Source organism: Carettochelys insculpta, chromosome 9 (genome assembly GCF_033958435.1).
Source record: "Carettochelys insculpta isolate YL-2023 chromosome 9, ASM3395843v1, whole genome shotgun sequence".
Lineage (NCBI taxonomy): Eukaryota > Metazoa > Chordata > Testudines > Carettochelyidae > Carettochelys > Carettochelys insculpta.
This window is the reverse complement of record NC_134145.1, coordinates 48,477,122-48,495,019: the sequence shown is the minus strand read 5'-3', so window position 1 is coordinate 48,495,019 and position 17,898 is coordinate 48,477,122. Positions and strand designations below refer to the sequence as shown.

General features: G+C 40.8%; 1 protein-coding gene across 2 annotated transcripts in view; it reads right to left on the bottom strand.

The window, feature by feature from the left end:
- The window catches only part of KCNT2 (potassium sodium-activated channel subfamily T member 2), a 353,293-nt gene that overhangs the window by 65,222 nt on the left and 270,173 nt on the right, over window positions 1-17,898 (bottom strand). For both annotated transcript variants that reach the window (XM_075002442.1, XM_075002444.1), the window contains one exon: window positions 2,389-2,500. In XM_075002442.1, the coding sequence (XP_074858543.1) occupies window positions 2,389-2,500 (112 nt within the window). The remainder of the gene's footprint in view (window positions 1-2,388; window positions 2,501-17,898) is intronic.

The following is a 17,898-nucleotide window of genomic DNA, read 5'->3' as shown; positions in this document are numbered from 1 at the left end:
TCGACGTCTCGCCACCTAACGTCGATGTTAACATCGAAATAGCGCCCAACACGTGTAGCCGTGACGGGCGCTATTTCGAAGTTAGTGCCGCTACTTCGAAGTAGCGTGCACGTGTAGACACGGCTCTAGAGTGTCATTTGAATTTGGTATGCTCCATTCGCTGGCGTAAAACATCTTAATCTGATCAGACCATTTGTGCTTCTAGTCCAGTAACCTGACTCTGATAACTATGCTTCTGAGGAAAATGCAAGAAACTTGAAGGGGAAATAGCTATGGGGCCATACAAGAGTACACAGAACTGACAAAATGACCAGCATCTTCAGAGGAACAGTCAAGTGCCCTTTCATTTGTGACAGTCTTTGTAACTGTTCATGTAGCATGTGAAACTGATCCTAAACCCAGGAAACATAGTATTCAGAAGGATTTTAATTCCTAACATTAAAATCAGTTTAGACTTCAAAACTTTCATAATTAACTCGCAACCTCTAGTATGGGAAAGCCAGGAAGTGAAAAAATGAGAACTTCTTCGTATGTAAAAAACGAAAAAAAAACAGTGAAGGACAGCAGCAAAATACTAAATAATTGCTCTGTGGTATAAAGAGGAAGAGAGGAAAGTATATAAGGATGAAGTCTTCCACAGAGATGAGCTGAAAATATAGGGTCAGGTCCTCAGCTAACGAATATTATTTCTGCTCCACATAAGTTAATTAATTGATACCAAAATACATTTAACCATATTTGGATTTAACAACTCATTATGTCACTACTAAAAAGTGTCTAACGGTATTTCAGTTATAATTATGTGTGTTTACAACTCAAATAGTTGTAAAAAGTAATGGAGGAAATTTGCCCCAATCTAAATAAGTCTGGCAAATGCATATCATCTTTATAAAAGTCTGGTCAAACATCCAGAGCTGTGCTCTGTAGATGTGTAGCCCTCAGAGTCAGCTTCAGCTTGTTAATATGGTAAAGTTAGTTACATATAATGTTATACATTACTTGTATATTATTGGTTGTCTGATTAAAGGAAACCATGCACTGGCAATATATCAGTAAGTGCTCAATACTTTTATATATATACTTTTATAGCTTAATGGGAAATAACTGGAAAGTAGGATGTGAACCTCAATCAAGTCTCTTTTACCGCTTGTTTCAAGATTTTCAAAAGGATTTTGTAAAATGCCGGATTTGTGTTTTCTTGTGTAAAGACAATTGGATGGCATAGGGGCTGATTCCTGGCTTGTCATTTAAATATACTTCATCATCTGTGTTTTCTGCTGACCAAAAGGTTCTTGCCTTTGTCTGATGCCAACAGTGATTCTTTGGTTACTGTTTTATTTTTTTTTCTTTAAAGCAATGAAAGTTGCAGCTGCAACAGCAGATGGAGTTCTCCTGTGAATTAGATTTCTTGCTTCTGCTGCCCATTAAGACATGAAGACAAATTTGCATGTGTGTATAGAAGCATTAGCTAAAGGCAACTTCCTGGCTTTCCAAGGCCATCTGACTATGGGAAACTTAGCCCAGGAATAGCAATCTGCTGAGTGTTTGACCATATAAGATCCCTTTCACTCAAGTTTTACTTGCATTTCATTGTGCAAAAGGGAATTCGAAAAAGCCTAATGAGATACAGCACCACCTGTGAAATGCTCTACTGTGACTGTTAAGAATAAAATGGATGGGAAATAGCATCAACTGCAGGCACCTATAACCACCAACAAGAAATGTTATTTGGTGAGACACTTTATCTATTCTTGTGTTATACTGAAAGAGTTAGGACAAAGTTAATTAAATTGCTGTTCATCAGTTTCCAACCCTTTTCCACAACTCTGTTTCCAGGTGCATGTAAGTTTACCAAAGGTTTGTAACTCTGCTGGGCTACCAGAGAAGCACTTAAAACATCAGTCAAGGCTGGTAATGAATGTCCTGGGGGGATTTCTAGCTATTGATGGTCCATACTTTTATATGGCATTCCAGGTAGTAGTAGTGCCTGATTCTAACCAATCTCATTTTACTCTTTTTCAGAAACCACTTGGAAAGTGCTAACAGGAGATAATCTCAGCTGCAAAACTTCTTTATAGGTGAGGGACATGCTCCAAGGAGACCTCATAACACAAACTGAAAGGACAATTGAACAAAACAGGACACTGATGAATAAACAAAGCCCCCTAATCTGAGCTAACAGGGACCCAAAGAAAAAGAAATGTAGTGTAGAGAACTAAATGGTTATAGTCTTAACAACAATTAAACTGTTAGATTCTTAACAGACTATGAAACATTTTGAAATTAAAGAAACTCCTAGAACTTTGACTAACTGCCTTTTGGCTCTCAATATACCCGAAGATACTTTAATGTAATCTTAACACTGTTATAAAAAGCAGGTATCCTTACCTTTTCCAGTTTTGATAGTGCAAGAGAGTAGCAATCTTTGGCTCTGAACTGCATGAACCTCATATTGGCCGGGTGAGTTAGCTCTGTGATAATGCTTAGACTTGAAAACAACCTATATATTTAAGGAAATGTTACAGTTACAACTCACATGATTAAATTCACTTAAGTTTTGCATTCTTACGTATTTTTATATGTACTTCCACATTTATAATTAAATGTGAGATAATTCTGGCTTTTGACACGAGTGCTCATAATTAATAGCATGGTATGCTGCACAAAAGATTCTCCATAGACTCTGGGAAAGCAAATGTATTTTTGAAGTGGAGCTTGCCAGCATGAATAAAATAAACATTTGCTACAATTGCTAGAGCTTTTCAGCAGATGCTTAATCTCCACTGTGACACAAGTCTATGTGAAAAGAGGAAAATCAGGAAACATTTACAAAGGACAATACCTTCATTGAAATTTTTCCTTGTAGGTAAACTTCCACAGCCATATTAAAAATAGGCTTATATCAATTATTCACCCACGATTTCTCTGCTTGCTTGTTTGTATAAATGTCTGCAGACCATACAAGCCATCAATACACTTAGGAATGTAAACCTGAAATTAGCGCTTGCTGAAAAACCAGTGACTTAAATTGCTGAGTAACTCATATTTGGCCCTAGAGTTGGACTTGAGATATTTACATACATGACTGGCATGTAAATTGCTATCCTTGAATTAATTGATGGAATGCAAGTTTGCCCAGCACCTTGAAGCTCCAGTTTTGGATAAAAGAAAAGATTACAGAGGGCTACATCCCTCCTTTGGGTGTTCCATTCACCATTGACTGGAAAAGGAGACCACAGTCATTTATTTAAACCCTGGGCTACTGGTTCCCAGCCTCTGGTGCCAATATTACCGCCTTATAGTTATGTAGAAAATAAACTTTGTTTAAATTACTGTGGGTTTACCTGCTTGACTGTATAAGTGATCAGGATAGAATTTTTCCTATTGTGGCCAAACTGACAGTAGTCATTTGGGCTTTTGCCATAGAATCATGGGCACGTAGGCTGAAATATACATAGAACTTAAGAACAGCACGAAACAAAAAAAGCAATCCTGTAACATTTTAAAATGCTACAGGACTGCTTTTTTTGGTTTTGTGAGGATACACACTAACATGGCTACCTCTCTGTGACTATTCAAACTGCATGAAGTTAGTTAAAACCTGCAGCCAGTATTCAGTGTGTACAACAACATGCCCGCAAACAAAAAACAAGAAACATTAGATTTGGCTGGTGGATCTCATGCCTGTGGGAAACAGGAAACATAAGTCCTTGAAGATTGGGATCCATCTTTGGTGCCTTCTTTTGCTTTTTCAGAAGGGAAAGTAAGATGATTTAGCAGAGCAAACTGAATGCTAAGGGAAAGTACTGGAGAGCCTGCCATGAGTGATGGTCTGTATTTTGGTCCTGTAAACCCACTCACTTGATCCACCTGGTATGGGGAGATGAGCAGATAGTGCCCCTCTCCAGTGTTAAACTTTGTTTCAAGTTTTGGTGGTCTCCTTCACCAACATCAATGTTTGTCATCCACTGGGGTGTCCTGATCACTGGAGAAGCATATCACATTACCATTAGCCTAAACATGCTTAAAAATAATATTTATATCTCTAGCTTAATACTGTGTTGGATGTATCACCTAGGTGCTTCTAAGCACCTTCCTCCATATGTATTTTCAGTATAATTTGTCCACCTGAGACATGTATGGATGCAGTCTGAAGGCAAGGTGTGGAGAAAAAGGGACGTAGTTTGTCTCAAAATTTCAAAGGTCATTTTTCAATGGTTCCAATGGACACCTATTCACATGTAGCAATACACAATGTGGAGGAAAAATGCTTTTATGGTCAAGGCAATAAACTGGAACATAAGAACTACCTTCTATGCTCAGCAATACCACAAGCTTTGTTTGTGTTACCTAATGTGGAGAAGTCACTTTGTTTCCCTGTTTTACAGTTAATAGTTCCTTGCTTCCACTCTTGGGAAAATACTCTCTAGCTTCTTCTACCTAAAAAAAAATGTCTGAGATATGAGAAACTGAAGTGTCCATTCTTCTCAGTCAAGGCTTTTGGCCCATTTTACGCACTCAGTAGAACGTTTTATATATCATAAAAGTGAAAACTACATTCACCTGAAAGAACTAAAGGTCTAGGGATCCGGGGTTATAGGACTGCATTCTTACGCTGTGCCTAAAACACGCCCGCACCAAAAGGAGGGGGCATGTTAATGAGGCAGTTTGGAAGATGCTAGTGAGGTGCTGACAGGAATATGCAGTGCCTCATTGACATAATGGCAGCCACGCATGATTCCAAAGTTCCGCTTTCAGACCCCCGCTATTTGGTTTTAGGAAGAAGGGGGCTTTTGAAGTCAGAAGACTCCTTTAGAAAGGCCCCCATCTACACGGGTTGCATGCATTACGAAACTGGCACTTTTGAATAGCGCGGCTGCCATTATGCTAACAAGGAACTGCACTGTCATGTAGATGCAGCCTTATCCTTGAGGCTCCAAATGAGCAGAGATTTGTATTCTGCTAAGTACTGCATGGTCAGATGGAGTCAGCCCACATCCAAGTATGATTGCAGGGTAAATATAAGACCTCCCAAGAGTGGAAGTAAGGAACTATTATTAGTCCCAGTTTTTAGAGGATGAACTGTAAAACAGGGAAACAAAGTGACTTCTCCACATTAGGTAACACAAACAAAGCTTGCGGTATTGCTGAGCATAGAAGGTAGTTCTTATCTTCCAGTTTATTGCCTTGACCACAAAACCATTTTTCCTCCTCATTGTATTTTGCTAGGAGTGATTAAGTGTCCAACTCCAGTGACTTAATACATACATAACTTAAAATTCAGGATGTACGCGGAGCTGTGCCTGGATTTGCACTAAGGGTTCCAGGAGGGGATTTAACAAAGAAGATTAAAGAGTTAGATGTAGGCTAATGCTCCTAGCCTGCTTTTTTAAAGTAAAAATTTTAAAATCCTGTTTGCAGTATGGATCACCTTTACTTGACAGAGAACTGCCAAATTATTTTGAATGGAATTAAGATTATTAAACTATACTTTTGCAAGATGAATTGGTGGTGGCTTCCTCTTTCTCCATACAGAATAGCTACATCTACACTAGAAGCATCTGTCTACAGAAGTTACTATTGGAAGAGATGTCTCAGCAAAATTTCTGTTGACAGATCGCATCTACACATAAAGCAGATTGATCTTCAGACCTGCTCTGTCGACAAAAGGGCCCCCCGGAGCATCTACACAGCTTTTTTGTTGACTTTTTCTGTTGACAGAATGCATTTTGTGTGCTGATGCTCCACGAGTTTTGTCGACGTGTAGTTTGGTGTAGACATAGCCTAACAGGGAACTGTAACACTACTAGCTTACAAATTCAATCCTACTCTCACCATGTCCAGGTAGTTCAGGTAAACTTGGATCCAGATATGAATAGTAACAGTCTGAACTTTCACAGACCAAAGCCAACAAATAAGCAGCTTCTTACAGGCTTCTGGCCTGATTCATAGAGTTGCTGAACACCCACAATTCCCACTGAAGTCAATGCAAGCTATGGAAACTCAACTGCTTTGAAAATCAATGATCTGATACTTAGCCATTGACTGTTTTTTTAAGCATACTAGCCTTTATATGCAATAAAATGTCTCCTATTGTGTCTGACTACATGCTATCCTGCATATTCTAGGACAAGTGAGCATACTCTCTCAATTGTCATTTTCTATGGAAAGATATATTGGGATCTGAGAGACTGATCCAGCTTTAAAAAACAGCAGATGCTCTACTACACTCTAGTTGTTGAGTGTTGCCATAAAATAGGTGAGAAATGGGGCTTTATTCCACCAGTACCTACTGATCTTTTACAAGGAACACTGAATGGGCAAAAACTTGGCAGATGAATTTTAATGTTTATAAATTCAAATGCATATTGGAAAACATAATTGCAAATATAGGTAAAAAGTGATGAGGACCAAATTAGTTATTACCACACAAGAGATATCTTGGAGTCGTTGTGAATAATTCTCTGAAAACATCCAATCAATGTGCAGTGGCAATTGAAAAGGCAAATAGACTGTTAGGAATCATTAAAAAGGGATGGAGACTAAGACAGAGAATGTCCTATTGCCTCTATATAAATCCATGGTATGCGCATATCTTGAATACTGCATACAGGTGTGGTTGCTTCATTTAAATATCTTGGCATAGGAAAAAGTTCAGAAAAGGAAAAATTCTTAGGGGTTCGGAATGGCTGCAATAAGGGGAGAGATTAAAAAGATTGGGACTTTCAGCTTGGAAAAGAGGAGACAAAGCGGGGATATGACAGAGATACAGAGATCTACAAAAGTGAATAAGGAAAGGTTATTGACTTGTTTCCATAACACAAGAACTAGAGATCAACAATGCAGCTGATTTCACTTCTAGATACTTCAGCACAATGTAGATGTGATGTATGCACATACTTTTACTCAAGTACTTTTCCAGAGGGTCACCAGTAACTTGTACTTAAGTACGTTCCCCACCAAGCAGAAAATTGGTAAAAACCCATGTAATCAAACATATTGTATTTATCTGAATTGTGCATATCTATCTTACTCAACTGCACTCAAATTTAGCCAATTACAATGGGTGTTCTTTTGCCCTACCCCTTAATGCTAAAGATTCATTAGTATTAAATGTTGTTTCTCCCAAGGTGACTCAGGTTGCATATATCCTATGAGATAAATTCAAATTTATTACTATTGATTTTGTAATTCTGGAATTTATGAGTGCGAAGTTGACCACCCTCAACACCCCACATGATCCTCACAAAGTTGACTTAGAGCTGCCACACTCAACTGGTAAACATCGACTGTTGCAGTCATGCACTGTGGGAATCTATCCCACAGTTCCCTCATCCCCATAGCATTCTGGGTATGCTTGCTGGTCTTTGTCATGATCTTCCCATATTGCATCTTCCTCATTCCCCTCCCGTGCTAAGCAAAAGTCAATTTTCCCCATTGAAAGGAAGGAAAAGTAGGGCATCCAGGAGATGGCAAAAAAGCTTACTGAAATGTCTTTCTTCTGTAGCTGAATTCTCAACTGGCCATCCACTGAGTGCCCCGCCTCCGGTGATTGCATTTGATCCCTGAAAATAATACAGGGACCCTGACTGTATTCTCAAAGTTAGAAGAAAAAGGATAGAAAAGTCTAGGAACAAAGATTTTTGACTTTCCCTTTCACTACATAGATATTGCCAATCTTGCCATATTGGGTGGTATGAGTGAAATATCATACAGTGACCTTATAACACAAACAGGAATCTCAGCTAGCCCTCCCCCTCTGTGTTTTTGGGGGAGTCAAAGCATGAAGACAGATAGGAAATACTGGGAAAAAATTTTGTAACAGAAATATCAAACCAGCAGGTGTCTGCAACGGACAGCAGACTCCTGGAAATATTTTTGGCAGTGGAGGGGGGTTGTGTTGTGCTGTGGTCTGTGGCTGAAGAGCCAGTTGGAATGTTGAAGTAGCTGAAATAGTCCCCCTGATTACCTTAGCCGCCAAAGGAAAATTGCCTCCAATGGCAGCAAGCCCCTGAGTTTCTTAGCCACCAGGGAAGACTTCCCCCTGGCGGCTGCATGCACCACTGGTCCCTTGCTGGGGTGTGGCTCAGTTGGGAGGCTCACTGAAGTGGTCCCCCCCGACTATCTTAGCTGCCAGGAGAGACCTCCTTCTGGTGGCAGAAAGACCCTGAGGATCTCAGCTACCAGGGGAGACTTCCCCTCGGTGGCAACAAGCCCTGGAATACCTTAGTCATTGGGGGAGACTTCTCCCCAGTGGCTGCAAGTCCCCGAAATTCTTTCCCACCCTTGGAGCCCTAAACGCATGCAAGCTAGGACATGGTGCTGCCTGGCAGCATGGTCAGCACTGAACAGCAGGCACATCCTTTTATTGGGTGGGGGGCTATCCACGTGATATGGCTGAGTGCAGAAAAGGCCCCGACTGTGTGGTGCCTCTGTGGAAGGGAGGCGGGTTTGCACATAACTGTAAATCACTGAGAAGAAGTCTCTTTGTGTCTTATTGCCTTATTGTCTTGTTGCCACATGCTGTGGTGGACAGCAATTGGGGGCAGGCAGTAAAGAGAAAAATAACAAGTGCAGAGACAGAACCATGAACTCCCTGCAGGGGCTATCTGTAATGGGTAGATGCACTCAGAGTGCTAATAACAAAGCAAGAAAGACATTTCTCAGGTTCTCATTCAAACATGAGCCTACGGCCACAAGCTTGTTGCTCCTGCTTTTGAAATTCACAATGCTACTGTTATTTAATTCTGGTGCACTTGGTGAGCAGCTGCCAGAGCAGAGCACTGTGTGACATTGTGGGTTACATATGGGACGCCTCTGGAAGCTAATACATTTGATTTTAAGACATGGAGCTTCCACACTGTCCTTTAATCAAATTTTTGAATTCAAGCTTGACACTATACCCATCAGGTATGTACCCACTATACCCCCATATGATATTGTAATCTCAATATTAGTGCTCCCTAAATTGAGCTAATGGTATTTAAAGTGAAGAGTTATGTGGCAATATTGAGCTAACTGCCTTACATTCGAATTTATGTCATAGTGTAGATGTAGCCTTAGTTATGAAGGCGTTTTGGTTAAAAATTGCTTGATGAGCACTGCATCTACCAAAGTAGTTTTTATGCATGAAAGCTTATGTCCAAGTAAAATTGTGAGTCTTTAAGGTGCCACAGACACTGTTGTTTTTGTGGAACTCATGAGTTATTAGTTATGAGTTATTAGAAATAAACGCCTGAGTGAACTTTCTGAATGCCTTTTCATGTAAGGTTTGCGGCAAAGAAATTCAACACAATGGCAATACAAGTAAACGCTAAGTATTCAGCTGCACTACCTATGATGTTGTGTAAATAAATGTTTCTTAATGTTCTCTATTGTTACAATGACAATATAGCACTTCTGCTGATCCTAGGTGTGATGGGAGCATTAGTGTGGACTGGTTGTTGGAGTTCTAACTATGTCATCATTACAGACCCATGCAAAAAATGCCAGACAACCTTGTGATAAAACTATTAGTGGCTGCAACCTGTCTGTATTCATGCTAAGCCAGCAGTAATTCAGTCTCTGGAAACCTTAAGAATTACATTAGCGTAAACAGAGAGTGAGGCGTGGAACCCAGCCACCATCTCACGGAAAGTCTCTAGAGACAGCTCAAACTCTTAAAAACAGTATAAAATGGATCTGCACCTGTGGCTGAAAGCTTTATCTTTTTGACAAAGTAACTACCAAATCAGCTACCCCACGAAACAGAAACCTGAGCTCATATCCTCTGAATAGTTCAGCACATGAGAACAGAATAATCACCAGCTCTGTTAGGACTATATTAAACAGCTCACCCTCCAGAACACTGCAGTAGGGAGGGGTTATAATGCATCAATCCTTTTATGATCCTGCTGACAGAGCTACAGAAAAACTGGCATTTCTTAAAATGCTTAGGAAAAGATACTAAATTGACTCAAGTAAGAAAAAAATAACTCTCTTTCTGATCATTATCCGGTGCATGAAAATTCCTGAATTCAAACATTGTGGCCGTGTCTACACTACCCTGCTTCTTCAAGGGGGGCATGGAAATGACACAGACCAAGGAATATCAATGAGGCATTGCCATACATATGCAGTGCCTCATTAGCATAATACCAGCCATGCAAATTTCAAAGCTGCTAACTTCTAAGTGCTGACAGGCAGTCTAGACTTGGTTGCTTCGAAATATGTGCCCAAATTTGAAATTCCCTTACTTGCAGAGCCTCATTGATATTCCCTGGTCTGTGTCATTTCCATACCCCCCTTTGAAGAAGGGGGCTAGTGTAGACACAGTCTGTATGTGGAACACACAACAGGATCCATGTCACTCTTCACAACAAGCCACTGAATTTTCTATTCGTAACTATGCCTCTTTTTGCTGTTTTGTTCCCAGTAGGTAAGAAATTGCAGCACATACTCAGTGTGGCTGTGTCTACACGTGCCCCAAACTTCGAAATGGCCATGCAAATGGCCATTTCGAAGTTTACTAATGAAGTGCTGAAATGCATATTCAGCGCTTCATTAGCATGCGGGCGGCAGCGGCGCTTCGAAATTGACGAGCCTTGCCGCCGCACGGCGCGTCCAGACGGGGCTCCTTTTCGAAAGGGCCCCGCCTACTTCGAAGTCCCCTTATTCCCATGAGCTCATGGGAATAAGGGGACTTCGAAGAAGGTGGCGTCCTTTCGAAAAGGAGCCCCGTCTGGACGCGCCGTGCGGCGGCAAGGCTCGTCAATTTCGAAGCGCCGCTGCCGCCCGCATGCTAATGAAGCGCTGAATATGCATTTCAGCGCTTCATTAGTAAACTTCGAAATGGCCATTTGCATGGCCATTTCGAAGTTTGGGGCACGTGTAGACACAGCCTATATCTCTCAATTTCTAACCTCAGGAGCCATGTTGAGAAAAAGAACTAGACCTTGGGTTGAGACGTAAAGTAAGGCTCTAATTCTATACTGACAGACAAGTCCAGACTTTCAAGGGCTACAAACACACGTCCTTCTCTTTCTGAAGGGGCATGTAAATGAAACAGGCCAAAAAAGCTAATGGGGCACTGATATCAATATTCAGTGACTCATTTGCATAATGGCAGCTGCCCAGAGTGTGGAAAATACTGCTTTCGAATTGCAAACTATCCGTGTAGATGAGGTTCCTTCAAAAGGAAATCCTGATTTCAAGAGTGCCCTTCTTACCAGTTTTGAGTGATCTGGGGTTGCAGAGAGCCTGCCTCAAGAGTGCTGTTGGCTGGGAGCAACCGAGGTAAGTCTCCCAGCCAGAACCTGCCTCTGAAACTCCAGCCTCTTGCTCTCCACAACCCTCTGCCCTGCAACCCCACAAAACCGAACCCTTTGCCCCCGTCCCTACAACCATACCCCTTCCCAGACCCAGCACCCCAGTCCCCTGCTCCAGGTCACAACCTCTCTGACCTAGCTCACAGCCCAAACTCCTGCACCGCAATCCTCTGCTTCAGGTCACATTTCCTCCTGCCCTAGGTCACAGAACAAACCCCTGTCAGGTAGTTCCCTGCCCCAGGTCCCCACCCAAACCCCTGCGCTGTCTGCTGCAGCACAGACTCCTGCCTCAGGTCACAACCACCTCCTTCATCCAACTCCCTCCATAACCCCAATCCCTTACCCCCAGTTCCCTTCTGCACACAGCCTCCATCCCAGACTCCGCACCTCCTCCATTCCCATCATGGAACAGTGAAGCTCTTGACTATTTGCTGAATTCTTGGAGTTTCCTTTCATCAACAATTATTTCCCACTCCTAGCTCAGAGACAGCAAACAAACACAGCCTGTTTTATTCAGGATGCTGGGCATACATTAGTCTCAGAGAGGTAGTGGTGTTAGTCTGTACCCTAACAAAACCAAAAAGCAGTCATGTAGCACTTTGAAGACTAACAAATAAATAAATCCTAAAAAAATTATTTTGTTAGTCTTTAAAGTACTGCATGACTACTTTTTTGACACATTAGTCTGTGAGCCAGAGAGCTACAGAGTCAAGACACGCAGTTTGAGCTGTGTAGTTTTATCAAACAGGCTGCATTAAGCAATAGGCAAATGAATTGCTAACTAAATGCTAGTATATGCTAAATGAATCATGATCATAATCATAAGACTTTGTCCTTTTTATTTTGTGTATTTCACATACACACATATCCTGTTTAAAGCCAATTTGTTGATGCAATCCTGCCACCAACACAAGCGAGGGAAATTTATAAAATCAAGTTAACTGGAGAGATTAATTTTAATTTATTTTTTAAAAAGCCTCCTCTTTAAACACTGGCTCCTTATTTAATTAATTTAGGTCTATGCAATGCATAATTATCAAATGATTTGTTGGTAGAGGATTTTCATGTACCAGCTTCTTATATCAGGCAGGTATTTAAATGAGAATATTAACAATATAATACTTACAGTCAACTGTAAAGGGGGGATTAACACCTGATTTAATAACTGGATATACATAACTGAATGTGAAAGCAAGTTACCAGGTCCCTGGATGAGCTGGATTTATTTCGGACCTTCATCAGATTATGCAACACACTACTCCCAATAATTCATTTTCAAAACTATCCTTTGAACAGTAAGACTGCGTATAAATTATATTTGACCTCCAGAGGAATTACACAGGAAAGTACTGTGCAGCTACTAATCTGATAATATTAAAACAAGATCCTTTTGCTCTGTTTGTCTATGCATGGGAATAAAGGATCACTACAGGAACAGCATTCTGGGAGCCCCTAGTCCTCATCCCATGGCAGTGAGTGAGAAGTGGGAACAGGCGTAGCTAAGGTGAAGTGGACACAGAAATAGGGTTAAACTAATAGAAGACCCCTTTTTGTCTGTGCCAGAGAGATGAATACAGAAAGATTATTAAATCACAATCATGCCCTTAAATCAGATAAGTGGCTTGACACTACAGAGTTCTGATAAAACTAGGAAACGTCCACACAACATATGATAATCTGTCGATAGAATGCAGCAGTTTTCTCGACAATTAGGAATATTAATAGGAAATGACAACCGAAGCAGATGGCGATCAAAGATGAGAACGGAGAAGTGCTCATGAACAGAGAAAAGATTGTGCAGCGATGGATGAGATATTGCACTGATGTATACAAAGCACAGTTGGACCCAAGCGTCTCAGAGAGACTGATTGAAGAACTGAAAGAGATATCTCCCCCAAGCTTCGAGAGCGAGACTGATATTTCAAAGGAGGAAGCAGAAAAAGCAGTGAAACGACTAAAGAACAAGAGCCCTGGAAATGATAAGATCACAGGAGAGATGATCAAATATGGTGGAGAAAGCATGATTCAGTAAATACACCGACTATGTTGTATAGCATTGAAAGAAGGAAAGGCACCTACGGAATGGACAAGATCTGTGCTAGTGACAATAGACACAAAAAGAAGTACATTGGAGTGAAAGAACTACAGAACAATTGCCCTAACGAGTCATCTAGGTAAGGTGCTGATGATGATACTGACTGAGAGATTAAGATCGCAGAGAGAAGAACATATAGCAGACGAGCAAGCAAGGTTCAGAAAAGACAGAAGTACCATACAGCAGATATTGGCACTAAGGCTGACAGCGGAGAAAGCTCGACGAAAGAACAAAAATGTATACACTTGCTTCGTCGATTTTCAAAAGGCATTTGACAGTATAGATCAGAAAGTGACTTGGGTGGTGTTGGAGTCATATGGATTGGATAGCGGACTAATACAGTTGTTGACAGATATCAATGATAATGCAGAGGCAGCAGTGAGAACATGTGGGGAGTTGGGAAGTTGGTTTAAAACAAGTAGAGGTACGAGACAAGGAGATCCAATATCATCAAGTACCTTCATCGCACTACTGGAAAGAGAGATGGACAAGATCAAGGAACAGGTAGAAGGGATATCTGTGCATGGGAAAAGAATTAACAACTTGAGGTTCGCAGATGATATCATTTTATCACTGAGGAAGATGAGGAGAAGCTAGCGAAAATGGTGTGTGTGTTAAACAAAGAAGGGAAGTGGTACGGACTGATTATGAACACGGATAAAACTAAAACAATGGTATTTGGAGATAAGGAAGTAGGAAGGAAGATCAGTGTGGATGGTATTGAACTAGAAAATGTAAAGAAGTTCACATATCTGGGGAGCAACATAACATATCATCTAGACTGTAAGAAGGAAACAGAGACTAGAATAGCGAAAGCAAGAGCGAGTTTGAAGGCGATGGATAAGATCTGGAAAAGCAAAGCAATTAGCTTAAGAATGAAGCTGGGCATCCTGAAAACGTGTGTATTCAGCAGTAAGTTGTACGGATGTGAGACATGGGTGATAATGAAAGATTCGAAAAGAAGAATATTGGCATTCGAAAGGAGTTGTTATAGAAAGATTCTGAGAATAGGATGGATGCAGAAGGTCACCAATGAGGAATTATATAAGAAGATACAGCTGAAAGAGAACCTGCTGCAGAAGGTTATAAAACGGAAGCTACAACTATTTGGACATATTTGTAGAATGAACGACAAACGAAAAATCAAGACCCTAGTATTCGTCATAATGGAGGTTTGAATAGGAGAGGCAGATCCCACAGAGAATGGATAGATGATGTAGTAGATTGGTGTGGAGGTAGTCAACAGAAACTAAGCCACTCTGCACTGGATAGAGAAAGATGGAAGGAAATAGTGAGAGAGGCATCAGACACCAACGGGCGCTGAGCCCACGGTTATTGATGATGGTGATGATGATGATCTCCATCCTTATTGTCAAGGTTCTCCTTGACTTGTGCCCAGAATACCTCTAGACCATCTAAAGCTCCAGACTAAACAGAGGCTACAACTTCAGTTTTCAGCACAATAATACAGATTGGATCTCCCAGTTCTGGCACCCTCAGGACTTACTTGTCCAGCACCATGGACTTTGGCAGTCTAGGGGAGGTCAATGGTTCTGACCTCTGGGGTCTCCCCTGGCAACCAGGCTCCCCTGGTGGCTGCCAGCCGCCACTCCCTAGCTCCTCTCCTTGCCACTTGCTCCCAGATGCCAGCCATGCTCCTAGCCAGAGACCTCATTCCCAGCCAACAGGGCTCGCTGGTCATGGATGTGGCCAGACCAGAGACCCCCGGATTAGAAAGGTTCAACTTGTAGTACAGCTATCTGTATGAAAGAGAGAACTTTCTGTGAGCATGGCTCAAAACTGTGCCATGAACTCTTTTGGAACTAAGTAAACCTCACCACTTTCTGCTAGATATGCAGGGTATGTTTTACCTTGCCTTTCTAAAATACATATAGCAACAGGTATATTTAATTTTAAAACACCATCAAAACCTACAAAAATGAGACACTTCACTGCATGTACTCTTTTGTCTGGAGAGAAGAGAACAAAAATCATATGGAGGATGTACATTATTCTAAGGCATTCATATTCAATCATGAGTTAATTCTGTAAAAGTCTAAAGAGAACAGAATTTGTAAGAGATCTGTTGCTATTAATGGGCACCGTATCAGGCATGTCAAACTCAAGGCCTACTGAGGGCTGAACAAATGAAAACTGATAGCTTTCAGGGCCATGAAAGAAAATCTACTTCTATCGGAAAGTCATAATTATTTATTAATATAGATTATGCTTTAGGAACATTTTATAATATTTTTTCAGGTCTTGTTTGAATATAATACAATAATTTTATTGAGAATTTAATACTGCATATTAATTTTGTTTTATGATTTTATTAGTAGCTCATAAACTTTGAGAAAAGATACACCTGGCAGTGAGAGAAGAAAGAGATAGAAAACACTGATGATAAAAGCAGACCAGGGAGAAAAGGTAAATCAGAAAAGCCAAAACATCTCAAAGAAAGAAGGGACAGAAGGTTTTGCAGTGAACATGTAAAGCCAGGTGTCAGGACAACTGCGTTCCATGGCTAGCTCTGCAGTCTCTGAGCTGTCAGTCATTTCATCTCTAAAAATGAGGATAACATAACACATAGGAAAGTCATGAGTTTTCAACATGAATGAATAAATGGGATTTGAGACTTGTGGCTGACAGGAACAACAGCAAGAGTTAATTTGAAGAAGCAATATCTGAAGGGAATGGAGCTGTGCAGATTCCGACAATGAAGATTAGGAATGAGAGAAACTGATCACCACCAGCAAGCTGGCAGAATGCCTCAATATTATGTCACTAAGGGTGTACTTAAGTCAGAACATTTCCATTGTACAGGCCTTGCTCTGTCAATCATTGTGACCAGATTTAAATGATGCTTTGGCTGATTTTACGTATTTCCCTCACACTTTTGTACAGGGTGGATCCAACACAGCAAAACCCCTTCCCTCCCCCAACAGCAGCCTTTCAACCCATATGAAGCAAAGCAGCAGAAATGTAACACTTTAAAGACTAACAAAATGGTTTATTCAGTGATGAGCTTTTGTGGGACAGACACACTTCTTCAGATTAATTTAATTTCCAATACAGACTGACATTTATAAATATAGAGGACCAAAAAGAAAAACAATTGCAATAAAAACTGACAAATCAAATATAATGGAAGGAAGGGGGTGGGGGGATGTTAATTTTCCTGTCTGAAATAATTACGAGCATCAAAGGTAGTGCTTGAGGTAGTAATGCTTGAGGTATTGCTTGAGGTAGTTGATGTCTTTGTTCATAACATGTGTTAATTGCTATGTCTACACTAGCCCAAATCTTTGAACTGGCCATGCAAATGGCCATTTCGAAGATTACTAATGAGGTGCTGAAATACATATTCAGCACCTCATTAGCATGCTGCCAGCCACAGCACTTCTAAATTGCCCCAGCTTGCTGCTGCATGGCTTGTTCAGATTTAGGTCCTTTTCGAAAGGACCCCACCAACTTCGAAATCCCCGTATTCCTATCTGCTGAAAAGGAGAAGGAAAAGGAAAAGGAGCCCCATGTGGATGAGCCACATGGCAGCAAGTCGTGGCAATTTCAAAGTGCCACGAGCGGCGACATGCTAATGAGGCGATGAATATATATTTGGGCTAGTGTAGACACGGCCAATGCATCAAATTTGAATATGTACTCTAACTCAGAAATCTCTCATTCTAACCTGGTGTTAAATTCTCTGTGTTCCAGAACACAAATTCTCAGGTCCTTAACAGATGGCCCACTCCACTGAAGTGTTCACTGATCAGCTTATGTGTACTGAGTTTCTTGATGTTTGCTCTGTGTCCATTTATTCTTTGGTGAAGGTTTTGCCCAGTCTGTCCAATATACATAGTGTCAGGGCATTGGTGGCACATAATGGCATATATAATGTTGCTGGAAGTGCAAGAGAACGTGCCTTTGATCTTGTAATTAACGTGGTTAGCTCAAGTGATGGCATCCCCAGAACAAATATGTGGACAAAATTGGCAGTGGGGTTTGTTGCAAGGAAAAGTTCCAGGATTCGGATGCCTGATTTTTTTCCCAGGCATAAGGAGTTGCCAAAATAGCAGGGTTTTGCTGGCAGAAACACGTCTACATGGCTTGATTTCTGCTGAGAAAATGCAAATTGCCCTCAGGAATATGCACATTAGTTGTGCAAATATGCACATGAGCCATCATTTTGCATTTTTGAGACTGGTTATTTGCATTAAGCTGTCAGCACTAGCGCTTAGTGTAGACACATCTTATACGTTTTATTTGTATTTCAACACTAAGCTAAAAATATTCTATTGCATCCAAAATATTAAAGATTCATATTACATGCAGTGAGAGTGATATACATTTCCTTACTTTCTTTTGAGCTTTGAGACAAATAAAGTTGTGGTATACCAGAGTTATAATTGATATGTAGCAATTTCTTTCCTGCACCAAATTTATTTTAGTTGGACTGAAATCAATAATACAACTGAAGTAATTACCCCAACATAAAGC